At 33.8% G+C, this 27,969-nt stretch overlaps 1 protein-coding gene across 2 annotated transcripts; it reads left to right on the forward strand.

Annotated features, from left to right (window-relative positions):
• Nucleotides 1-711: 711 nt before the first annotated feature.
• On the forward strand, nucleotides 712-17,460 carry LOC128989974 (annexin A5-like). 2 transcript variants are annotated; one of them, XM_054412154.1, is made up of 8 exons: nucleotides 712-854; nucleotides 2,075-2,143; nucleotides 5,545-5,613; nucleotides 6,846-7,080; nucleotides 7,816-8,066; nucleotides 8,936-9,322; nucleotides 13,789-13,971; nucleotides 17,248-17,460. In XM_054412154.1, the coding sequence occupies exons 1-8, from the start codon at nucleotides 813-815 to the stop codon at nucleotides 17,419-17,421; spliced, it is 1,410 nt and encodes a 469-aa protein (XP_054268129.1). In that variant the 5' UTR covers nucleotides 712-812; the 3' UTR covers nucleotides 17,422-17,460. The 2 variants fall into 2 exon arrangements, with proteins under 2 accessions (XP_054268129.1, XP_054268130.1); XM_054412155.1 differs by lacking the exon at nucleotides 2,075-2,143.
• The last annotated feature ends 10,509 nt before the right edge of the window (nucleotides 17,461-27,969 follow it).

Here is a 27,969-nt window from a genome sequence, read left to right on the forward strand (position 1 = left end):
CAGTAAGAAATACATTTAAAAACTCGGATATAAGAGTAAGTTTCAGAAATAAGAACAATATATTCCAATTAATCAATAAAAAAAAATCAAATACATAGAAAATAATGAAGACGAAAAATACTAAAAATCAGGAATTTATAAGATAAACTGTAGTGACTGTAGCAATTATTTTATAGGTAAAACATCTTGAAGTTTTAAAACAAGATTCAAATAACATCTACAAGCATTGAAATCAACTCAGACCACAGTTATAAAAACATGACTGAAAATAAAACAATTTTAGAATATGAAAAAGAACGTGAGAAACTTAATGTAAAAGAAGAGCTAAATATTTACCTACATAATAAAAATGACCCCATGAACATACTTAATACAATGATTCCAAAATTAAACCAACCGATGTACGACAAAATAGAAGGACTATGGAAAGAAGGAAAACATTGAATATAGGATAATGAAAAAAATAATACCAAGATTTATTACGATTTATTTAACATATTTTCTATTTAAATTATTTTTACATATGATTATATTATTAATTTCGTTGGTTTTAAGATTTCTTAGTGTTTTTATTGCTTTTTGTTTTTGTAGAGCTATTGCTCATACCAGGTTTATACAACAGAGAACCTTAGTCTTGTACAACTAGGGCAATACAAAACCATTACGTTATTTGAACAGTTGCAGCATCATTTATGCTAATTATCTTGGGTAGGTCTCACATTACTATCACTGTCGTGGTTTGGCTGGAATCATATGGTGCATTATTTTACCAGAAATCGGTTTACTGAAAGAATAAAAAGACCCACAAGATAATGAGAGCATTAATCTTCCTCATATTTCTTCTACACATTCAAGTAAGTTAAGCATTTTCGTAAAGACTATGTTTTAATATACATCCCAATAATATTTAAAAAAGTTTAAACTATTAGTTCGTATAATCTTTCTTTATAAATTTTCTAACAATAAACAACCAAAATAAAAACCAAATGCAGTGTAACTGGTAAATAAAATAGTCTAATTACCTCTAATAGCTTGTAAGGGACAAGTAGATTCAGGCTTGAGGAGTATGTTTTATCTAAGATTCAGGCTTTGGCTTAAAACAACCAAGAAAATGTTTTGTTTGAAAATCGGGAAGTATGATCCCCGAAAGTCATTAGCATGACTATTTTTTATGACAAAATTTATTTAAGCTATTGTGAATACAATAAAACACCTTTGCAAAGTTCAAATTTGTAATTAAGGACCGAAAGGGCATGCCCATTTAGAACTAGACTAACGCCCAAAACTCTAGAACCGATTCTTCCTTTAACCATTAGCATTCAGCATTGACATATTCATTTAGTTACATGTCAACTTTAGTAGGCCTATCCAAAGGTAGCTTGTGTATCCGTTGGGCACTCTAATACGTGGCGTGGCGTTATTGTGTGGTAACGTCGCACCGGCCTGTCTATTGTCACGGTAGTAACTAGTACAGTAATAACGAACGCGTAAACTGAAGCATTGCACAGACGCTCCAGGACGAATGATTGCAACAGCTGTTTATGTGGCATGGGTCTGCGGCGTGGCCACCTTTGTCCCTCCGCGACTTTGAATGAGAAGAGGACATGGTTCGTTCGCCGTGATGTTCCAGTCCAGGACAAAGTCTCTGTTTTAGGACTGTGTCCTCTTCAGCCATATGCCATGGTGAAAAGCTCACGTAGGGTCCAATGCATGTGACAGTGTAGTGATTCAAACAGCGTCTTTGCTTTATATTCCTACTAAGGGTACTTAGGTATTATATCGACCACACATAATTTATAACTTAACCTAACCTAATGGTGAGCTATGTTTTAGGTTATGTTAAATTAGGAAGATTTTGTTATTTAACCTAATTAAAATGTTATTTGGATTTCGATTCATCGGTGTGGTCGTTAGTAGTACCCCACTGTGTGATACTTTCTCATTTTAGTATTTGTTGGTCAGATTAAATAACTGGTTGACCTGTTAATTAGATTAGTTTTGTTCCTTAACATTTGTTTCTGTGACAATGAGAAAAAACATTTTCAAATTGAAATGATGGTTGTTTTGTTTCCAGGGCGAGTTGTTGCAATGTGAAGATGGCTACGATGGATGTCACCACTGCAAGGATCGGATAGCACATGATGTAATTAACTAACGTGTAATTTTATTTTAATATTCATTAGTTTATCCCTGAACGCTAGGCTGTAGCCCATGATAGTTTTTCACATTTCTTCAGGCTAGGCCTATGGGTTGCGGTATTATTACTTAGATACAATCAATTTGTGATTGGCGGATTTGAATTTGGGATCTCATGGATCGAAGCCAAGTAATATTTTAACTTATATAGGAAAGCGTGCGAGTAACGGCTTCAGAACATATACATTTCACTATCAAGATCAGTAAAAACTAATCAAAATCTAGTATCTTGTGTATATAGACAGCATTCTTATAAAAATCACTACCAAACATAAGAAGAGGAAAATGTTTGAGGACGATAATAGTAAAATCTAGTTAAGGTGTTCTGAAAATTCGGAAAATTTATTGAAAATTAGTGATGAAGTAAACTGTAATAGGTTTATTATGTAAATGATTATTGAAATGAGGCGTGTCCCTTATAAGTTAGTAGACATTGTAATAATCGTAATTTTAAAAAATGTGTTTAGGATTAATGTAATGAAATAATTAAGATTTATAGGTTGTTTCTTTTTTTAATACGAGCCACTAGTTGATGGAGTTGGTCACATATTTCCATATTAATGATCACTCGGAACATTATTCAATCAGTAAAAACATTACTATGAACATACTATGAATTAGAGTCAGAACAGACTAACAGGGACACAAGTATATTCTCTTTATGTTGTTACAAGGGGAAGGTAAAATTAGCTATTTATCAACATTCTGAGTTTATAGAAAATCTTATCAACGGGGCTACATAGACTATATATAAAGTATTAAGTATCAAAAGAAACAAAAGAATGTTCAAAAAACTATTTTAATAATATAAGATCAATGGCGAGTTTATAAGTCTCACTTAGATGAATCATCATTCTGGTAGTGTATATAATTTTAAGATCTGGGACTCCTTTTACCATCGGATTGGACCGTTAATACACTCTAATTGAACCAAAGTATGCCCAACTTTATATTATAGCCTGTAAATGCAGCTGTTACTCACAGAATGGGTCAAAGATCCGTGAAACGCGACCAACAAACTGATGATGCAAGATTTAAGTGACTATCTTTATTCCACACAACGAATGTAATGAACAAGAAAACCACGAATGTAGGAATGTACATGAACAATTATCTCCATAGCATAAGTAGCTTATTAGGTTATCAGCTTTGCGCAGTTCATACACTATTTATTTTTCAAATATAGCTCGAATTAATTTAAAACATTCATTTTGTTTAAACTAATATATCGGTTCGATTAGCATTAATTGAGCGAAGCAAGCGAAGCTCTTATACGTCGACTCTTATGCATTTCGTAATACGCAAACTCCTCCTAGACGGCTGAATCAATCGTTTAGAAATTTTGCATGGTGATAAAGTCCATATCGGTGAGTGCCAACATCTATATGGCGTTAAAAAAGTCTCTCAGGAATCCGCCCCACTGGGTCTCAAAGTTTCAATGTAATCCTTATGGAAGCAGTATTTGACACGTAAACAAAGTCATATGATCAGCTGTTGACTTTTGAATGCAGTATGTAAAGAAAAAGCTGATAGCATTATTCCACAGATACTAGAACAGAAACGGTATGGATCATAAATATAATCAAATGACGGCACTAGCTTGAGGTCCGTGACGTATGAAAGTGGTGAAGGAAGTAGTAAAGGTGAGCAGTCTGGAGTGTGGAAACTGTTTACGACGATTAGATTAAGGTATCTGCATTCCTAAAATTCTATGGCTTTCAGCTGCTGACTTTTGAATGCATTAAATAAAGAAATAGCTGATAGAATTATTTCACAGATATTAGAACAGAAACGGGATGGATCGTAAATATAATCAAATGACGGCACTAGCTTGAGGTCCGTGACGTAGGAAGTGGTGAAGAAAGTAGTAAAGGCGAGCAGTCTGGAGTGTGGAAACTTTTTATGACGATGAGATTAAGGTATCTGCAATCCTAAAGTGCTATTGGAACGGAAGGAAACAGGTCCGCGACGTAGGAAGTGGTGAAGGAAGTAGTAAAGGCGAGCTGTTCGGGGTATGGGATCTGTTTATGAACATTAAATTAAGGTATTTGCAATCCTATGATGCTATGGGAAGGGAGGGAAACAGGTCCGTGACGTAGGAAGTGGTGAAGGAAGTAGTAAATGCAAGCAGTCCGGAGCGTGGGAAATTTTTATAACGATTAGATTATGGGATCTGCAATCCTAAAATGCCATGGGAAGAGAGTGAAACAGGTCCGAGACGTAGGAAGTGGTGAAGAAAGTAGTCAAGGCGAGCTGTCCGGAGTGTGGGAACTGTTTATGACGATTAGATTAAGGTATATACAGTCTTAAAATTCTATGGGAAGAGAGGGAAACAGGTCCGCGACGTAAAAATGTGTGAAGGAAGTAGTAAGGTGAGCAGTGTGGAGTGTGGGAACTAGAAACCGTTTGTAGCAGTTAGATTAATGTATCTGTAATGCTGAAATGCTATGAGAAAGGATGGAAGCATCCCCACGACATAGAAAATAATGAAAGAAGTAGTAAAGGCTAGCAGTGCGGAGTGTGGGGAATGAAATTTTTATGACGATTAGATTAAAGTATCTTCAATCCTAAAACACTATGGGAAGGGAGGGAATCAGGTCCGTGACGTAGGAAGTGGTGAAGGAAGTAGTAAATGCGAGCAGTCCGGAGTGTGGGAACTGTTTATGACGATTAGATCAAGGGATCTGCAATCCTAAAATGCTATGGGAAGAGACTGTAGGTTAAAATGATTACGAAGCACGAATCGATACATATTTCGATACATGCAATAGTTTACAATAGAAATTTACAGCTGAGTTGACAACAGCTGATTTTTACTCCACAGAGGCAAAAAACAATTTTTACTCCCTAAAGAGTAAAAATGCTACTTTAGACCCACAACGCATGCATTAAAAACGACTGTTTTTACTGCAGTATGACAAAAACCATATAATATGAACCATTGATGACTCCGCTCAATTTTGTGGATGCCTCTGCGAACGCCACCTAGTAGTTTATAGAGGCCCAACTATCCGTTCCACTTCATGTAAACAAAAATTAAGCAGTCACTATATAAAATATAAAGATAAACAGATATTTGTTAATTATTATGTCTTTTATTGCTGACAATATTCCCGTGGCAGAGCACGGGCGGTTAACTAGTGTTATTTAAATTGGGAATAAATAAATCTTATTTATGGAAATATTTTAGTAAAAATGTAATCAGACAAGTTGAAATTCGCTTAGTCTGCAGGTTTGCTGCAGCAGGGGTATTAGTATTTATTGGTCATATTACATAACATGTTGACCCGATATTATAATATGAGAAGAACAATTTTTAAATTAAAATGATGGTTGTTTTGTTTCCAGGGCGTGTTGTTGAAATGTGAAGATGGCTACGATGGATGTCTCAACTGCAAGGATCGCATATCAGAAAATGTAATTAACTAACGTGTAATTGTATTTTATTTTCAGAAAATTTTTTTATGATAATAATGTTGAAAGTTCGTTAAGGTCTTCTGAATTATAAATTGATTAAATGTTAGTAACGACTTTGCTGAAAAACATCAAATGCTAAGAAACTTCTTATGCAATTGACTGAACATTTCCAAAAGAATCTAATCTTTTTGTGAAAAGATTTGAGTCCAAAACTCTTAACGAGTAAATTTCTTTATATAAAAAAATTCTTAGCAATAAAAAATTACTAAAATGTAAAAGGATTTCGTATATGTGTTTTTATAATATCATGTATCTAACATAATTATGCTGGTAATTATTGTAATGAATCAGTGCTATTGGAATCAGCATATGGAGCAACTACATCAAAAAAACTTAAAAAAGATTTTATCGTACCAGAAAAGGGCAATTAGGGCAATGTTTAATTAGAAAAGGAATGTTTCGGTAAAACATATTTTTACCGATCTTGGAATACTTATTTTGGACTATATATATTGGAAACTATTATTTATGCAAAAAATATAACAAAAACTGAGGTATTAAACACAATTATTCATAATTATAACACTCGTTCTCAAACCCAAATTGATAGACACAATCTAGAATTTTATAAAAAGAAAACGAAATTCACAGGAAATAAATTTATGTCCCATCTACCAGAAACACTTCTGGCTGAAAATGATACAAAATAGTTTAAAAATTGACTGAAACAGTATTTGCTTGAACTTGCCCCTTATTCTCTTGAAGAGTTTTGGGAGAACAAATAAAATAAATACTCTGTTTTATTTGTTCCATGTAAAACATTTTATTGTTTTTTTTTAGATCTGACTCTGTACAATTGTACTGAAATGAATAAATGATATTTTGATTGATTGATTGATTGATTGATTGATTGAATTATCTTAATTTACAAAAATATGTTTAGGACCAATTAAATTAAAGAATTACAATTTATAAGATTTTTTATATGAAGTATTCAATCATTGAGTTGATTAACCGTTTTCTTCTATTGATCACGTTGGCGAAAAACCCCATAACCTTTTTTGATATTTGAGAGGGTAAACATTACTTATAGTTCAATAGCTGTAGATTGTATACACCTGCATTACAAAAAACGCTTAATTTTTTTACAGTCCTTTTTTTATTAACGTTTATTTATTTTGCAATACCAGACTGAGTGTGCTATTTGATATTAATAAAATTTCAATTTACAGGGAGTACTAAAAAAATCAAATGTCAGGATAGTTCAAATATTCGGTGAAAGCGATGAAAAAGATGAAAGTTGGACTGAAAGCAAGAGCCAAAGCGACAGTCAAAGCACCCAAAGTGTTCTCATGCAAATGGTACATATGGATAACTACTATAAGGCATCTACAGCAGTAGAAACAGGAGCAACGGGTAACAATCCACATAATAGTGAACCACAAAACCCTCACACCTCTCAGACCAGTAAGTAGACAGACACATAAGTAATTCTTCTCTCATGATTTGATGAAGTACGTGAGTCCCTTTGTGTGTGGATAAGCCTCTGTATAAACACGTTTTCTCTCAATTGGTTACCTCTGTACGATAGTTATTACTTCCTCAATAATGGTTAGGAGAACTATAAACTATATTTGTTATGATGGTTAGTAATCTATAGTAATGGGTGCTATTGGTCGATATACCCAAAATGGCGAGCTAAAACAATACATGAAGTACAAAATTGTTTTTGTACCAATACTAATGTTAACAATGTTTTTTTAAAGTTGCTTCTTAGAAAGGGTCTCAACCATAAATTAATTTACTAACTTCGAGTCATTGCTAAAGAGCATGTTCAAATAGAAACCGGTGAAAGGAAAAACTGGTTCAAGAACAATATCTTCTCAAGATTGAACCTTCAGGTATATAGGCCGCTATTATACCTCTGATGTTACTCCAGATAGTAGACCCTGTGGTCGTAAGAAAACTCGATCTAGTTATGATAAATTACGATAGTCAGATGTTCGAAGAGTACAAGCGGTTTTAGGCTGGCCACCCTGTGCTTAAACAAATTCCCCCCCCCCCCCCCGTTCAGACCCTCACTCACGTTCTCGCTCGCTCAATTTCAGCCTCCCTAAGTTCATCCCTCCTTCTCCAACCTCTAAAAAATCTATATTTCTCTAAAACACTTCCGATATAAAATAAAACCGTTTCTTCGCATAGCTGGCTGCAACTGGTGCATGAGGCAAAGTTGTAATCCTGGAGCATGCAGAGCAGCAAAGACCTTCAACCCAACGAAAGACGCTGAACGTATCAGAAACGCCGTGGAGGGACTGGGAACTACGGAATCAGAGTTGATAGACATCCTGATCCATAGATCAGAGGACCAGTTGGAGGAGATAAGAAAAGCATACCAAAAACTTGGCCGTGTAATGGACAAGGACATTGATGATGATACTGAATGGAAAATCAAGGTAAAAGTCATTGAATCTTTGAAATATAAAATTACAATATTACTGAGGAAAATGGGGTTCATTTTTGTGTTTATTATATTTATTATACTAATATTGAACAAAGTGGATACATTACTCTGAAAGAGCTTCACAAAATACTTTTAACATATTTTAAGTGTTTTGCTATGAAATTTTGGTGGTTTCTGTCATGGTTGAATGTCTCGAAATAATTTAGAAATATTGCCATCCGAACCACTTTTTTCGAGATGATCTGAAATCTAAATAGTAATCTGTATGCTCCATTTGCATGAGAGATTTTTTGCTCATATTAGACATGTATTGTTGAAAGAAATTTCGTGTTAAATTGGTGCCTTTAAAAAATTACTTGGAATGGACAACGAATTGAACCAACTACTCTTGACTGCCATCCAATTTCTCATAATATGTAAACTAATTACAAGAAAAGCAAAGTTGTAATTCATTTTTGATCTCGTCAAGAAAGAAATTAGTTAGCTCTTGATTAATTATTCCATAGTATCATATCATTACTCAGGTCTCAGAATTAAAGCAATGTAGTTCACAAAACTATGAGAATACAAACATGTTCTATGTTTCGCATTTTAGAGATAACAATTTTCCAAAGTTTTGTTAAGCCTCCTGATTACTGTATGTATGTACTTAAAATGGTTTACAATACCTGCATAATAATCCTTTGGATTACTAACAAATGATTTAAGGATGATAACTTTATAATGCAGGTATTATAAACCATTTTAAAATAACGAAGATTTGATTCGAAAATCATATTATTATTTTAATTATATTTTAAGTAGTATCTTTATAGTAATGCATCCATTCTTGTTATAACTTTTGATAAATTGTGTTTTCAGGATCTTTTTCAAGCTTTACTCAAGAGACGTCCAGAATTCTACGCAGACGAGCTGAAAGAAGCGTTTAAAAATAAGAAGTCAAGTGCTATTCTGATGATTCTTACCTCATTGCCACCTTGTGCCATTCTAGAAATCGGATCAGCGTATAATAAGAGACATCATACTGACATTTTCAATGCTGCCCAAAACGCAGCAAAGTTTGATTACAAAAAGTTCATTATTGAACTTATCAGAGCGGACCGAGACCCTGAAGGTCCGGTAGATAGGGAACAAGCAAAGAAAGACGCTGAGCTACTACAGAGAAGTGAATCCGAACATAGGATGATTGCAGACGGACATGCCTTTATTAAAGTTTTTACGAAGAGATCTTATGCTCACATTAGACAGGTATTGTTTAACAGATTTTATATTCTTCAAAAATTATCATGCAGTAATTTTGACTCTATAGTCAACAACAAAAGTTATTATCATCCTTGTTGGCTTGACTGTAATGTTCCAAAGGCTATCAAGAAAATGTAGCACATTTGAACCTAAAATGCCGAAGTAAACTGCTTAAAGAATGTGGAACAAATAATAAAACCTTCTAGACGTTAAACATTTGGAAAGAGGAAAAAGAGCGTTGTGAGAGAAAAATTACTCTCTTGTAACACTTGCTATTTGCACATCCTAAACCAGTCAAACCTGTAAATAACATGGAATCAGTGATTCAGTTTCATTATTTTTCCATTCATGAATTATTTCTGGATAGTACAATATTTGGGCACTCCCTTGCTATTATAATATGTAAGTACCTGGTGACCGAGCTTTTCTCGGGGAACTTTATCACTACACTATACTTTGAGAGTATTCTTTGGTCAATGTAAATCTATCCCAAAAATATTAATTTGCGGTAAATCTTTTCTTGACATCAATTTAACTTCTATTAAAATAATAATATTATAGTTTTACTGAAATGATGAGATAGTAGGGTTATTAACAATTTGTTTGGTTCCCCTGAACGGCCAAAACTATAGAAAATACCCAGTATTTTTCACCCTGAATTCGAAAAAGGCTATCAGCAGTAAGAACATCTTCTCACCTTCCTTCCTTTGAAGTATTAGTCACTGCAAGAACTTAGACCGAAACCTTTAATTTCCCCTTATTTAAAAAATGTAATAAGTTAAAATTTTACGGACACTCAGGACTCTTTCCGACTGAAAACGATTAATTTTTTTTTGTTTAGCAAGAAGATCTCATTAAAGAGACAAACTATAATCAAATTTGTATTAGTATACTCAACTTTTTCTATAAATAAACAATATTTACAAGCAAATGTCGGTTAACTTAGGTGTTGGCTATTTAAGAACAAAATTAGTCTCTTGATATTCTATAAATCATCATCTAATGTAGGCCTACACTAAAGTAAGCTAAAGTGTAGCTTCTAAAGCTAAAGCAAGTTTAGGTATTGGCATTTGTCGGTTGCGACATTTGTCGACAGGGGACACGCTTCGGCATGCTGATCATGGTGATCCAACCTTTAACCAACTTAGCTGCAATTCATAACCTATCAAATGCATTTGTCACACCTTGCATCATTGTACATAAGCTTGGCTTCCTTGGATAAAGCCATGAATAGGCATTTGGTAAAAAAATATGTTTCTGCGAGAACCGCAGTTAAAATATGTGATAAATCAAACCCAATGATAATTTGTAAAACAATGACCATATATTTAGTCACAGTATAAACCTTAAAGAATAAATAATAATTTAAGCTTTAATTTAAAATACCTTATGTTACACTCTTTCATAGAACAAATTGTCCTAATAACAACACTGTTAAGGTGCATATGGCATAATTAATGAAAATATTGATTGACATCAAATCAAGAGTTAGGCCTAAGTATTTATTTTATTTATACAAAAGACACTTTCGGATTGGATAATGAGTAGTTTTAACCTTGAACCTTGGTTTAACCTTTTGACCTTTTGAGGTTGAACCTTGAACCTTAACCTTTTAACCTTGGTTTATGGTTGTATATCCTTTTGCAGCCCTTGATTGGGGTTGCCATTGAGGACTATTTCCTGGATATTTACTTTTTTGGTTTAGCTTGGTTTAGTTGTATTACTTAGGCCTATTCACACAAAAATGTAGGTAGCCTAGCCTAATTTAGGAGAAAAATCCTTGACACTTGAAGTCATCACACTCTTGTGTATGCCTACAGATAATATAGGCTATAATGCTTAAGGATAGATAGCTTCCAGATCAAATTTAAGTTTTGACATTTGTCGTTTTGCAACATTTGTCGACACATATGACACGCTGCAACACAAACATTTTAAACCTTTTTAAGCAGTTTAGGAGAAAAAAACCCTACACTTTTTTTCAAAATCATCACACTCTTGGGTACAGATAATTAGGCTATAATGCTTATAAATGGATAGCCTCCAGAGAAATTTCTATTTCTTGTGATATGTTATACCATATCAATTTGCCAAACTTAGCTCAGTTTGAAAACGTATAACCTATTTAAGTAGGCCTATATCTTACAAATTGTACATAACTAAACGTAGAGTTTGAGCACAGCCTCCTCTTCGAGAAGGCCACAACATATATGCCTAAAAAAGTTGGGTAGCTAAGCCGCATATGCTAGGTTTAGCTAGACTAAGGGGTAAACGTTTGCCGGGTTGATCCTTGTTGGTTTTTTGGTGAGTACCAAAAAGGCAACTTAGGTATAAACATGGTTGTATATCCAAGTTTGGTTGTCCTCGATATAATTGCACTATTTTATTAACACTGACACTATGATACATCGCTCGTTTATATTGGCAAAAGTATTAAGTAAACAGTAATAAGGCTGAGGATAATATAGGCTAAGAATAGTTTGATTGATTAGAAACTCATTACTCTGGAAAGTTTTATAATTTAATACAAATTCTTATACATGAAACGATTCAATGAACTGGAGAAAAGTCGAGTCGTTCTCTTTCTCAAGTTGACAAGATTGTATGTCAGAAGCTAAAATAATACACATCAGAAGTATGTAGCAGTTGCCTCGGAAAGTGCTTCAAGAGCTTTCTGCGCATGCGCAAGCTGAGGTGCCCGTGGGTACAGAACGTCGAGTTATGTCTTAAAATGTAAACAAAATGACAAGAATGGCGGAATGTTTTCCCATAAGGCCCATGTTAAATTTTCAAAAGTTTGTACTCATATTATGGCGAAAATAGATTTTTCCTGGCTATACCACTGGTCTAGAACTTATTTTTGACACAGAACTTAGTTATTCCGTGAATATAAACGTTTTTGTTAGAGCCGATTCCCAGATTGAAGTAACAAGTATTCAAACTTTACTCGTATTATATATAGGATATAATATATAAGTATGATATTAACTTTTAAAGTGGATGCATTTTTCTAGTGGTTAGAGCGCAGGCATTCGGCCCAAGAGGTCCCGGGTTTAAATCCCACCAATCACCAATAGGTTTTATTTAAGTGATAATGTCGCAACCCCGAGGTCTAGAATGAAGTAATGTGAAAACCAATCCCGGGCTCGTACCAAGTATCGTATGAAAACAATTGCAACTCGTTTGAAATAATAAACATAAGCTTCTTGACACAATATTAACATTTTAGAAAGACAATCTAAGCCATTTGCACATTAACAAGACAGAAAATCACGGTGTATTATCAATAAATAATCTACGCGACCTCCATAATCGTTATCATCTATAACTTACTACAAATTTCTGAAATATTATCACCCCTGCAGAAGAACTGCGCTAGAAAATTCTTATAAAGATGGAGTTCTATTTGTTCATGTTCCACTAATTGTTATACAAGTATGCAATCAACTGCATTTATCTATTTACTTTAATTTACTAGTATCTTGTAAGGAAGTTTTCCCTTTGAGGAAGAAAAGTTCCTTCACACTCTTTTTTTCTTACTCATCAAGGGTTTTGTCCTGAGTTAAGTGACAACTGAGTGACTGAGTCTGGTTTATTGAACACTCTTTCTATTAAAACTATTTTCAGTAACTCAGCTTCCAAGGTAAGGGTTGTGCCTTGTAGCACTGAGGGCAGACTCACAGGGTATCAGACCTCGACACTGTACTGGTTCCCGGTATTACTATGGACATGGATGTCCCTGTAGTGACGTCTCCCAACGCAATAGGTCCCCTAGCGCAGTCGGTCGATCTCGACCATCTGACCTCTGGCTCCAACTGCCTAGCCTAAAATAGAAACCCCTAATATACACAGTCCACTGAAATGAGAAGTGAAAGGGGGAAATGATTCCAAGGATAGCTGGGATCTCACAAAGCCCATCCAGCCGGTATGGGCTCAACACACCCATGCACTTGGGGAAAAAGTACTTGGGGCTCAGCTCAGCACGGCCATCCTGTACCAGAGTGGAAGGAAAAAGTACTGGGTGCTCAGAACTCCCGAAGGTGTATTTGACTCTACTGCCCAAGGGGAGTACATAGTTATATAATTATTATTAAAGTTATATGCACGGAATTTACCCCCAAAGGGTGGGGAAAGTACTCAGTACTGGGCCCTGGCACTAAGCTCCTTCCCCCAGTACTTTTCACCCAGGTAAATTCTCTCAGGACAACGTGCTTAGGGAAAACTACTAAGGGGAAAGCGCTGAGGGAAAAGTACTGGGGGAAAACCGCTGAGGAAAAAGTACTGGGGTAAAGCGCTGATGGAAAAGAACTGGGGGAAAATGCTGAGAGTAAAATGGCACAATTATAAGTGTAGCTTAATCATTTTATTACACTCTAATTTAATCTTCACTAAGCCAAGCTCTTCATGACAATGAATGAGCTTTAAACCCAAAACAATTTCAAGCATACTGACATAGTAAATTCTACTTCCAGGTCAAATCGGAGTATGAAGATATGGGCTTTGGTAATTTTAATGATAATATGGCTCAGAAATCAGGAAATCCCATGGTCAAACAGGGCTTGACAATAATACTGAATAACATCGAGGACCAGACAAAATATTTCGCAGACATGATACAAGACGCTATTGATTCACCGATACCCTTTATAATCAAGGTAAAACACCATATAGTAATTGTGTTTTTCATTATATTAAGTACTAGCCACTATACCCGTGCCTTGCAACTGGATCAAGATGCAAAAGAGACGAAATTCAACGGCACGGTTTAACTTTATAACAGTCTGTTTTTGTAAACTCAGACTGTGAACACTAGGCTACTTAGAATGGTGTAAGAGTGGTGCCGATACACTCGTGAAAATGTTATATTTAGGATGTATGGTTTCATGTTTCAAAAATACGCTTACTAATAAGAGTGTTTACTTTAAAAAAAATTCAAACGAATCCTAAAACTAAGGGTAATCTGGTGTCTGAAAAGCCATTGGTTTTTATACCTGTCACATAAAAAAGATACAAAAAATGCTTGGATTATGGTAAGGTCTCTTTTCATTCAGTTCATTAAGTATATTTTACACTGAGATAATAGATAAATTATAATATTTTCCACCTTTAGTTTATGAAACAAATAATCACTGTTGTTAATTTTTACGCAATATTTATTATTGAAATTATTTTATCGACTAAGTACATACAACGAGCAGGTTAAAATTGGCTCACTTTGCCCGTTCCAAAATCCAAGGCCCTTAACACTCTTTTACTCTTACCATTGATTATGGAAAAATAACATTAACACTTCTCCAATGATTTGAGAAACAGAAGTCAACTGCAAACAGTTATTTTTGTTTTAAAATTTTGCAGTTGATTTAATTGAGGTAGCTGACGGTATAGCTATACACCACTAAATTAACTGCAATGTATACAAAATATATGGCATGATCAAGTTCAGTAAACATTTAGAATACATTTTTTCCAACAAATAAGGACGCATGAAACACAGAGATCACAAGAGGCTTTAGATATAACAATAGGATGCAAAACATTAACTTCTGCTAGTATCAAAAGTCAATGATAGATTTTAAGATATTACCCAAAAACATGGTGAGTATTTTATTTTGTCCTGTAAACAAAAAGCCATCACAATAGTCCCAAACATAACAATATTTTAACTTTATTACTGTTTCAACAAACATATATCTGGTAAATAATTCTCATAAAACTCTGTATGGATCATAAACTTAAACAAATTATGTAACTGAACGAATCATACAGTAGGCTACTAGCAAACCCGTCATGGCTTCGTTCACGAAAATTCTAATGAAAAAGTTGAACGATCAACCTGAGTAGTGCCTACACTTTCTGATTTGTTAATTAAATTAACTATTAAAAATCTGTTATCAATTATTTCAATTATCAATTATTTAAGATGGGGACGCCACTATGTGCGTATTTTAACCCAAATATGAGTGAAGGAGGAGTGTAGGATGAGTGGCGCGATCTTGTAGTCTTGTTAGTGACTAAGGCCGACATATTCCTTAGACACAGCTGTTAATTAATAGCCCATACAGCTAATGGCAACTAAGGGACCTACAGTTTATAGTGGAATCCGAACCACATTTTTTCCTTGTAATTTACGAATTGGTCTAATTATCAGGATAGTACTGCGGATAGTCGTAGTACTCACTAGTGCGGACGTTAATCCACACCAGGGAGCATCGCAGGAGCTTGGCTTAGTGAAGATTAATATTTTAAGTTATGCAGTAAATCACCTTTTCACCACACTACGATACTTTTAGCCGTTTTACAAACGTTTATTGGAGGCCGAAAGCTAACTTATTGCTGTCTATGCCAGCTGTCTTCATAATTTGGGAACCGAGCAGATTTTTACATTTCTAGGATAGAAAAACAGATGTTCTATTACTTTCTTAAAACATTAATCCATATTAAATACACAATCAGCATCGATAGCATTGCAATATAATTGTTTTATTGTCGATGCGGCCTAGTAATTATTTATTATAATTTCTGCTGATTCCTCAAATTATTTTTTCACATAGCCTTAAATTTGTAGTTGTGTTGACTTAGTATGCATTATTATTATAGTGGTAATAGAGTATAGTGTGGTAAAACATGGCGTTCGTACCACGGATCGAAATGGTTTTGCAGCTCTTTGATCGTTCGAGACAAAGTCGAGAACTTAAAACGATCGAGAGCTTCAAAACCTCATTTTCGGCCCTAAGTATGAAATATACTATTTCAAGCCACAAAAATAATGTAAATATTTAAATTTTAAGTGATAAAATATAACCAGCTGTCCCATTAAGTAATAGTGCAGATTCAAAAGTATTCATGTGTTTAAACGTTAACAAATCTTTTCTCCTTATAATATAAGGATAACATGGGAACTTTAAGAGCCACTGGGGCAGAACCCTAATGGAATATTTTAACTCTTCTTATTGCACACCTAAATATGGCTTTTCGGTTTTTAGATATAGTGATCAGTAAATGAGTAGTATTTGACTTTTATAAGTATAGATTAACGATAGCAAAGCTAGGCCGGTTGAAAAAATATAATTCTTTCCTTTGCAATTAAAGGGCTGTGATTATTGTTTTATAAACCGAATATTAGAGCTATGATTTTCATTTTAGTAAATACGAAACAATAATTGGTCATTTCATTCTGTATATCCTCTTAGCTTAAATTGACGCTTCTGAGGGTTGGACAACCCATCTGTTTATGAGATTTTAGGCCGTTGGCATTTTTACGGGAACTTGGAAAGTAACAATTTAAACCCATAGTTCTGTTATTATGTAACACCACAGAAAACACTTTCTATCTTAACGGTGAGGGCAAACAACTACCACTTATGAAAAAGTTGTCTTTACCAACTAACTCACAGCAATTTATAAACATTTCGTTTCGATGGGCTTCTAAAATCTGATTATATTTCTCAACATATTCCAACTTTGTATTTAGGTTTACATTTAGTTTTAGATTTGACAATGTATTTGTAATTGTTATTGTAATTGTTCTGTAATATTCAGTATAATTATAACATTGTTATATTAATGCTTTCTTTGATCTAAAAATAAATATAGATGGCATTGATTTTTTACTTGTTTTAATGTTTTAAAGCAACATGTGATTTAACAATGAACTAATAGTAATTTTGCTAGTTGAAAACAAAACATCAAGAATTAAGATCTCTCTCTCTCTCTTTTTTATGAAAAAAAAATTTAAAGTTCTGTGAAATCACTGAAAGTTGAACTGTTACATTAAAAATATTTGTCAATTGTATCTCAGTGTTTGTAATTTGTGTTATAAAGAATCAAACTCCGCTTATGCATCAAATACAGTCCACTCCATCCACTCCACACACGCTACCAAAAATCTACAGTAATTTAAAAAGAATAAAAGTTTTCCAAAAATGTTATAGGACATCAAAATGCTGGTTCTAATATTGAGGGGAAGATGTGGCCTGGACTTAGGAGATATTCTGAAGACTTACGCGTCCTACCACGAGAAAAGTATTATAGAAAAACTCGAGCAAAGATCCTGGGGAGACTACGAGGATGCCCTTGTGGAGATGTGTCAAGAGCAAAAAGTGTAAAAGTGATATATTAGCTGAATAAAGTATTTGGAACGTATAGGTAAAAACCGTAAATTATTTATATGATATTCCTAGGAGACTAATAAAACTTTTTAGATTACTTGTTCATCGATATTATTGGATGAAATTTGGAAAATGTACACATTTCATACTAAGCTATGCACATTTCACTTCAAAAAACACTCTTTATTACCCTCCCTGTAGCAGTAAATCTAAGTACTTATTAAAATTATTGTTATTTAAATGGGAAAAAAGCTTACAGTTTTGAGGAAATATTTGGGTGAAAATCATATTAAGCCAATGCAAATTTGTTTAGTCTGCAGGTTTGCTGCGGATGGTGTATTTTATTTAAAACATTGGACCGAACCTAGGTTTTGTACTGTGTCTTTATGTAAAATGTCATTATCACTATTACTCTGTACAACTTTTAGTTGAAATATAATTGGTAAATGATAAATTTTGAGCAACGAGGACACTAGTTTTCTTATTTAATTTTGAAACGTTCAGCAATAGCCTACCGTAGCCTATCGTTGGTACACGATATCCGCCAAGTAGTTAATCTTAGTATTTTTCCTTTAAGTCACATTTATTGCAATAGTTTGAAGTATTTAGACAACTCAAGTAAGCTATTGACATATCTTTTTGACATCCGGAAGAGGCCATGACACAAATTGAAATGCAAATTGGTTGCTTGGAACTGCCTAAACAGGATATAGACAAACTTTTAACACCCAACTCTTTGGCTTGTAGCTTATAATTCAAATAGCTGAGATTTAATTCTCGCCTTACTTATTCAAACTATTTAGTAGCAAATGTTGGATTATTTATTAATTGTATTACTATATTAGTATGGAATAATGTGGGGAGCGAGCTGTTCTAGTGGTTAGAGCGCAGCACTTCGGTTCCTGAGACCCGCGTTCAAATCCTGCCAAATCGCAAATGGATTCCATCTAAGTGATAATGCCGCAACCCCTAGTTCTAGCCTGAAGTAATTTGAAAAACAATCCCGGGCTCGTGCCTAGTGTCCTAGGGAAAAAAATTACAACTCGTTGGAAATAATAAACATAATCGTCTTGACACAATATTTAAATTTCAGAAATACAATGTAAGCCATTTGCACATCAACAAGACGGAAAATCGCGGTGTATTAGCAATAAATAATTTACATGACCCCTCGTTATCATCTATAACTTACTTATACAAATTTCTGAAATATTATCACCCCTGCAGTAGAACTGTGCTGGAAAAATATGTTAAGGCTGGAGTTCCATCTGTTCATGTGTCACTACATTGTTATACAAGTTAGGCTAGGCATATTAGAAATAAAAGTGGCAGTTAGCGGAAAGTTTAGGTACAGTCCTAATCACCACTTTTATTTATGTTTTTGGGTTGCTGAACACGAATATAAGGTTTGCTGACAGATATTATGCCCGGAACAGGGGGTAATGAACTCTTTGCTAAGCCCATAGCACATAAAGAATGCTGGATTTCCTTCCGACTGTTATGGACCTCAGTAATAAGCCCAACTAAGGGGAAGCCACGCATTGCGGTCTTTTGCGCACCTGTCATTGATATTTCTCAGTCTTCATTGACTTTAGTTGTAGTAAATTGTTAACAGTAAATCAGACGGAAAATCCTTTCAATAAATATTTTTCTATCATGAAAATGTTTTTCCATTTACAAAATAGATATCTATATATTCGGCAAACAATATGCATGCATTCTGAGAATTGGTGTGTACTTCGAAAATTTAGCAAACCATAGTTAGACATAAAACTTAATTTATCTTGAGTTATATTCACAAACGAATTCAATAATTAATATGCTTCGTGAGATTATGTTTAAACACACTGATGCGTAACCGTAAAATGATACACTATACAGTCGAATGACTTTTTAGAGTGAAAATATATATAAAAAATAAACGATTATTTCAAAAATATATATATTGAATAAATTGGTAGCTTGGACAAAGTTACACCTCTAACAAAATCAACATTCTAATCGCAAGGTGATAAACTGGTGACTGGTAGAAATAAGCTAAACCCAAATCGAGATTGTTTTCAGGAAAAGAACCGTAGAACTCACACCAGCAAAGATCTTATGAAATTTACAATTCTTGATAAATTCACAGTAGCTTAAACTTTAAAACTGTTTATTACGCAAAATCTACAGTGAAACTTTTTTAGCGGAAAGAAGCTTGTTTTTTACCTTTTCTCTTTGAATATGAAAATGCCCAATTTATATTATAGACATTATAGGGTATGGAAACGTTTCATTTAAAATACAATTTGTCAAATTGAAAATCGCTTAGCCTGCAGATTTGCTGTGGCGCAGGTATTTTGGAACAGATAGGTAATATCTCACGATAAATCACAATGAAAAACAGAAAATATTAATCATAAAGAAATTTTAAAATGTAAATACGAGGAGATGAAAGTGGTTGAAATCCAAGTTTGCCTCTGTCGCGCACGATCGCTCGTTTTATATTACAATGTTACAATCTTGTCTCTCTGCAGATCCATTATATTAAATCAAGTTTTACATTTTCAGCAATACGACTTTGAAGATTCTTTTCTGTTAGGAACAATTTATTTTAAAAATTGTTCAAGTAAAACTATAGGGTAAAACGCAACCCATGTATTTAATCACAGTAATGCCAACAATTCAGTTCACTAAATGACACAACATTTTATTCTGTAGCTTTGTAGAAAGACCTAAAACTCTTATTATAGCTTTAAAAAAATGTTCCACACATTAGAACGATGTGCAATCCAGCTGACTTCGCCGCAGACCAGCTTAATTTACTGTAGCCCTTTCTGTGACTGCCTCGTCTAAAAGAGTCCCAACAGAAACCAGCTATGCGCTGTGTAGTGTGCTGAAAATATAGTTTTATTATTATGTTTATCCCCCTTTTTAGGTTGAACCTCCATTATTAGACCCCTTATTAGGTATATAAACACCAATGAGTATTTATCCTCTCAAATTATTATTTAGGTAACACGAATATAGGAAATAACACGAATTCTTCTGCAACTATTAAACAATGTACCAATACCAATAACAACCAATAAGCAATAATGACCAAGTACACGAATCTCTCAAGAGATTTTTGACGGATCTTTTTTAAATAAGGTCATATTACCCGACTATCTGTGGTAAGTTATAATTCTGTTTTGTGTTAAACTATGAAGAACAATCAAGTCTAGCCTATGTATCTAAACTGATTAATTTTGCAACCTAAAGGTTAGAAATTCCATTATGTTTTGCTGGAAAAGTATACTCAAAAGCCATGTGTAAGCAAAATACTAAAGGATAAATAAACATAATAAATTATCAATTATGAACTAACTGATATTTCGTAACTTCTTTAGAGAGTATATTTTAAAGTATATGAACAAGTCCTACTTGTTGTGTGGCTTTTTTGTGTATTCATAAAACCCCTGGACGCTTATTTCCTCAACTAAACTAGCTAGATTTTATTTGAAGCCCAACCATAACGTGTCTTTATAACAAATTATAACAAATCTTAAAATACATTGCATGATCCTCCAAGCCTTGCCAACCCTAGACTGAGTTCCCTCAAATCTGTGTGTAACAATGGCACAGTAGTTGTAACTTAGTTTGTAAATTTTTAACCTAATGAATATTTGACAAACACCACTCTAAACAACGCTTTGGCCTTTCTAAACAAATTAAAATAGTTCAACTCTTACCCCTGTGCAGAATGTATGTATTATTAAAATGATGGAACCCTCAAAACGAAAAAAAAACTAATTATTATAGGTAAATGTAATTTTCATTTCTGATTAAATTGTCTTAATGTACTGAATATATATAATATAGGTTCTCAAATATTTATTATTATGAAGCTGATACAACTGTATACGTGCTACTATACTAAGTAAGGAGATATGGTGTGGTTCCATTAAATATCTGATGATACAATAGCGGCCTAACACACGGATGCTCTTTGTTCATACGCTGAATAGACTGAAGGATACAAATGATTTGCCAAGAGATGGTTTCAACTATTCACGCTTGTAAAACAATCATAATTTATCAAATTTACTACAATATATAATTTTGTACATTTTAAACTATAACATCACAATATTCTACCACAATGTTTATATTATATAACATTTATTCCTTGAGAACCTGTGTTTAAAATTTAATGCAATGCGACGACTCTTTTTTGTTTGATAAACTTTATTTGACCAAACCATCTAAACATAAATAATATTCAAACTCCAATCAATTTTAAATTACTTAAATAATTTAAATACTTTGAATACTTTAATACTTTCTTATTAAATGGCGACCATACAAAGTAGGCATTTTAAGCCAAGTATGAATGGAGCTGAGTGTAGGATGAGTGGCACGATCTGGTAGTCTTGTTAGTGACTAAGGCCGACATTCCTTAGACACAGCTGTTAATTAATAGTCCATACAGCTAATGGCAACCTAAAAGACCTACAGTTTGTAGTGGAATCCGAACCACATTTTTGCCTCGGTATATACGAATTGGTCTAATTGTTAGGATAGTACTGCGGTTAGTCGTAGTACTCACTCGTGTGGACGTTAATCCACACCAGGGAGTATCGCATCCACAGTGCATGCCTATATAAATATCCACAGTTCGTGAACGACTAGTAGCTGGATTACAGGACGACGGGACGCGACCTTGGGATGCAGATGAGTTGGAAACTCCAAACTCCTGTTTTTACAGATGTAAAATAATTTTTCCCCTGATTATTCCAGTATGGAGAAGAATTGCATAAAGTAGTTTTGCATAGAGTTTTTTTCACAACATCCGACAAATTACATATTTTAAAATAAACCATGGCTATAAATAAAAAAGGAAACATTTGAATTTATCTATATTTGCTGCAATATATTATATTCTTATAATGTAAAAACATAATAAGATGACATTAAGATTATATGGTACCTGAGGTATATTTCGTACCTAGGGCCGAAAACCATTATCGGTCCGTGGTACGAACACTATTTTTCACCACACTACTACTGTTCACAATAATAATCATGAAAACTGATAGTCAACGCAACTTTAAGGTTATGTGAAGAAGTAATTTCAGGAATCAGCAAAAATAATAATAAACAGTTTCTAGGCAACGGTGAAAATAAAACAATTCTATTTCAATGCTATGGATATTGTTTGTGTAATTAATATGCAAGTGGACAGCTGATTTTGCGGCCCCGGGATGTAAAAACCTGCTCGGTCCCCAAATTACGATGACAACTGGCATGGCCAGCAAAACGCAACTTTCGGCCACAAATTAACGTATGTAATACAGCCAAAAACATCATAGTGTGGTGAAAAACAATATCCATAGCATTGAAATAGAATTCAATGCTTTTTGAATTCACCGTTGCCTAGCAACTGTTTATTATTTTTTTTTGCTGATTCCTGAAATTACTTCTTCAAATAACCTTAAAGTTGCGCTGACTATCAGTTTTCATTATTATTATTGTGAATAGTAGTAGTGTGGTGAAAAATAGCGTTCGTAACACGGAGCGAAAATGGTTTTGCAGCTCTCGATCGACTTCGTCTCGAACTTAAAAACTATCTCGAGCCAGCAAAACCTCGTTTTTTGCCCTAGGTACGAAATATACTATAATATTATTCGTTGAAACATGTGCTATTAAAGTTAAGCAAGCTTAAAACCACATATATTTTTAGTTAGGCCATTCAAGACAATTACACCACTAGCAAAATTACAAAAATGTAAAAGTAATGACAAAACAGATATAAAATGATTAACAATAATGCTAATCAATGAATGAACTTGTGGCGATTTCAAAAATGCTTGAATCTCTGTGACATTATATTCGAATGAATGGTTTCTTTTCAATCAGCAATTAATAATTTATATTCTGAACGGAATTAATACCGAATGGTTCTGAATCCAGTCAAGCATAAATTTGACCACATTTTAAAATTCGTTTAAACACATTATCGTAATATTAGTTATAATGTTGTAAATTTATTATGAATCAGTAAAAATTTATTGAATAAAGTCGAAAAACCCTACAATTTACAATCATTATCATGTAAGGAAATAAAGTTGTCCATGCAACAACCCCTATTTTGTAGATCGATTGTCTTCATACAACACCTGTCTTCGTATATGGGTGTTTAACATCAACAACTAAATTCTAGTTATTTTATTAAATAAATTAAAACGTTGTTTTGATAAGTGATTTGTAAAAGAAAATAACGACGGTATTTCAAAGGACTTGAAAAGTCATTCGACATCAGTTACAAAGATCCATTGTAAACATCGTAGCATTTGGATTTGGACATGGACTTGAATAGAAATAAATTGTAAAAGCGGATGAGCTAAACAGCCATTACATAGCCAATTGCCATCAATAAGAGAACCAGTAATGATTGTTTGAGGATATTATCATTGTGCCTAAAACTACAATACAACTATAATATAGACTACCTAAAATGAAAATGTTAATAAATTATCAATTGCTGTCCTTTCACAAAAACCTTGAAATGAAATAATTATTTTTCTTTATTTTGGTGAATATACATCATGCTCCTCTTTCTACAGTTATCCTATAATAAAACAATAACAAATGAGGTAAATATCAAGTAATAAAATAACAGAACATTCATTCTATTCTCTAACGAACAGACACACACGCATATGACCTCTGCTGTTTCCAGGCCTAATGCACGCCATCCCGCTAAGCTACGGCCATCCGGTTGAGGTAATATTCTTTCAGCGCCATCATTAGTCGAGATCGGGGTTTTCTATGGATTTGATGGGAAAAGTTATGGGGTTCCATAGGCGGCATGCTGTTATTAAAAATGATCTATTATAAACAGTCGTTCTGTGATAAGGAATGCGAGGCATGGACGAGTGGACGTACCAGAGCGGGCATCAATTGCGCTTTTTTACGCTAAAATGTGAAATCATTTGCAAGTTAAATTGAATTATTCCAAGATTTATTGTTGATTTATAAAGAAATCTTATTTTTCTGATGGGATACGATAGTTCTGTACACGTTGTAATTTCGTTTGCAAAGCCACAGTCTTAACATTAACTAAAATTAATCATTATCATTATCCTCCTGAGTATCTCGTGTCTGTTATTTATGAAATACAACACAAGTGTAAGAGAGGCTGTCTTTGTTTGTGTAGGGAATATCTTAGTATCTCGTGTCTGTTATGTATGAAATACAACACAAGTGTAACAGAGACTGTCTTTGTTTGTGTAGGGAATATCTTAGTATCTCGTGTCTGTTATGTATGAAATACAACACAAGTGTAAGAGAGGCTGTCTTTGTTTGTGTAGGGAATATCTTAGTATCTCGTGTCTGTTATGTATGAAATACAACACAAGTGTAACAGAGACTGTCTTTGTTTGTGTAGAGAATATCTGAGTATCTCGTGTCTGTTATGTATGAAATACAACACAAGTGTAACAGAGGCTGTCTTTGTTTGTGTAGAGAATATCTTAGTATCTCGTGTCTGTTATGTATGAAATACAACACAAGTGTAACAGAGGCTGTCTTTGTTTGTGTATAGAATATCTGAGTATCTCGTGTCTGTTATGTATGAAATACAACACAAGTGTAACAGAGGCTGCCTTTGTTTGTGTATAGAATATCTGAGTATCTCGTGTCTGTTATGTATGAAATACAACACAAGCGTAACAGAGGCTGTCTTTGTTTGTGTAGAGAATATCTGAGTATCTCGTGTCTGTTATGTATGAAATACAACACAAGTGTAACAGAGGCTGTCTTTGTTTGTGTAGAGAATATCTGAGTATCTCGTGTCTGTTATGTATGAAATACAACACAAGTGTAACAGAGGCTGTCTTTGTTTGTGTAGAGAATATCTGAGTATCTCGTGTCTGTTATGTATGAAATACAACACAAGTGTAACGGAGACTGTCTTTGTTTGTGTAGAGTATATACTGAAGGATATACATTGTGGCTGAAAAGTAACTTGCACCACCACTTAACTTTTCAACCATTTGAGATATTTGAAATCGGTTTGCGGCAACCTTCTTAGATATGATGGGCTACAATAATTATGGCCAATTTTGAAAATTTTGCCCTTAGGGGTGGCGGGTGTAGGGGGTAGCTCAAAATTTTCAAAAGACAAGTATTGTTGAGTTTGGTAACATTTTACAGGTCTTGACGAAACATAAACATTGACATAAAGAAAACTAAAATCGGCTCACTAATAACAAAATTGAGCCCTAAAACGTTTCAAATCCAAATAACCATGAGGGTGGCAAAAATATTAACTTACACCCTCTTTAACTTTTTAACTATTTCAGATATTTGAAATCGGTTTGCAGGCAACTTGTTTGGATATAAAGGGCTAAAATAATTATGGTCAGTTTTAAAAATTTTGCCCTTATGGGTAGCGGGGGTAGGGGGTTGCTCAAAGTTTTCAAATAGCAAGTGAATAACAATTAACATAAAGAAAATAGAAATCGAACCATTAATAACAAAATGGCAGTTCAAAGTTTATTTAAATAACCGTTGCCTCAATCATTTTTAGCTGCCATTTTGTTATTAATGGTCCGATTTCTATTTTCTTTATGTTATTTGTTATGTTACGTCAAGACCTGTAAAATGATACCAAACTCGACTATACTTGCTATTTGAAAATTTTGAGCTGCCCCCTACCCACGCTACCCCTAAGGGCAAAATTTTCAAAACTGACCATAATTATTGTGGCACTTCATTTCCAAACAAGTTGCCTATGAACAGATTGCCTATGCAAGGTATGATGCGGAAGCGTTCGACACCAACCTAGAACTGACAGGTCAACCGACCGTGATTAGCACGAGAACTTGCAACCAAGCATGAACTTGGGTTCGCTCCCGACCCATGGGCATGATTCTCGTCCCTATTAGTGACAAACTAAAAGTCTTATGAGAAAATATTTGAATACAAAATTGAGGAAAATCTAATTCTTTATACTTTTCCCACTGCAAGTTTTTTTCTGACCGAAAAATCAAAAAAATCCCCGCTTACTTACTTTTTATGTTCATATAGAAGTTCCCCCCCATATACATAGTCATATATAGTGTTCCCTTTTATATTTTCCTTTATTAATAATTTATACACTGGCACAAATTAAATTATATTTATATCGCACTAAATAGTAGTTCATGTAGAATTTAACTATATAAATTTCATCCTTCAAGCTAGACGAACGTGTAAGCGATAGGTGGTGTACCATTTAAAAAAATGCAGAGGCTATTCCAACGATTTTCGATTCGTTCGAAATGGCACCATATTACGTTCCTAATCCAGTTACTTTTATAACTGTTTAGGAACAGGTTGCACACAAAGAAAACCTAGTATTACTAGGAACAGTAAGTTTTCTTTGTATTAGTAGGAACAGTACCTTTAAACCTCATTAGCCGAAATGGATGGAATAAACTTCACGTTTTCTGCCCGCAACTGAAATACTGATTATGAAATGAGACTGCTCTAAACTTCATATTAATGGTTTTTATATTTACATATTTAACATTGGAGAATTTAAACGTTGTTGAGTGCACAGGTGTGCTGCAATTGGGGTTTAATATATTTTGAATAATTCAAAAGTAAAATAGTTTTCTGTGCTGCAGTCTGTGGAAACATTGTGGCACTCTTTCAAATCATGACTAATAATGTTGTGATTATATTCAAACACAGGTTTTGTAAACATTTGCTTTAAAATTATAATATTTACATTGTGAAAATTGTAGTTAAAAAAGTCTGGCATTGGCCCACTTAAAACCCTCTGGGGCGAAGCTCTGCAGACGGATCTGCACCAAACTTCACACAAACCATCCTTGAAAGATGTTTAATAATGTCTGAAATCAATCTGTCGAGCGATTTCGGAGTCCATAACGTGTATACATACATACATACATAGTTCCTCTTTTATAGATATAGATATGAAGAGAAAGTGATTGTGGAGGGTAGCTACAAACAATCGCATTATAACGAGAATGAAAGATGCAATAATTATTTGTACTTTTTTGAGTGAGTATATAGATATGCATTGTATTTACAGTAGTTAATCGTAATAGGGATGTAATTTACATCGAGATATACCAAAATTTAGTTACAGTGATAAAATGAAATGAACGAAGGCCACAGATATTGGTGGATAAAGATGTTATTTGTTGAGCAATCGATGTTAGAAGGAGTTTCCTGTTAAACAATAACCTGGAAAACATTACAACATAATGGATTGTCATCACTCATTGGTATTGTACCTTACAAGCTCTGTTGTTCTTTACTCATTTTCAAAAACATATGAATTAGAAAATGAGCTATTTTGTTGTTTATTTCAATTAGTAACTAGAAACTATAGATCTATAATACTGTAAGAACATAATTTCCGTATTTCATAAACGTAAAAACAATGAGACCACGAAGATGTCTCTTGCTAAACATACAGAATTCAGCAACAAAGGAAGTTGATATCGTGCTATAAACTTGGGGGTGTAAATATAGAGATGGTTATTTCTATAGAGACCTAATGATGTG

This window comes from Macrosteles quadrilineatus, unplaced genomic scaffold (genome assembly GCF_028750875.1).
Source record: "Macrosteles quadrilineatus isolate MER2022 unplaced genomic scaffold, UCM_ALF_1.0 Scaffold_3__2_contigs__length_128488019, whole genome shotgun sequence".
In the NCBI taxonomy this organism is placed as follows: domain Eukaryota; kingdom Metazoa; phylum Arthropoda; class Insecta; order Hemiptera; family Cicadellidae; genus Macrosteles; species Macrosteles quadrilineatus.

Excerpts from the sequence above, each read along its gene's own strand:
- LOC128989974 (XM_054412154.1), top strand. The coding sequence starts at position 813 with ATGAGAGCATTAATCTTCCTCATATTTCTTCTACACATTCAA. Across the intron at positions 7,081-7,815 it reads CCCTCACACCTCTCAGACCA|CTGGCTGCAACTGGTGCATG; the intron begins GTAAGTAGACAG and ends TTCTTCGCATAG. Across the intron at positions 9,323-13,788 it reads CTTATGCTCACATTAGACAG|GTCAAATCGGAGTATGAAGA; the intron begins GTATTGTTTAAC and ends TTCTACTTCCAG.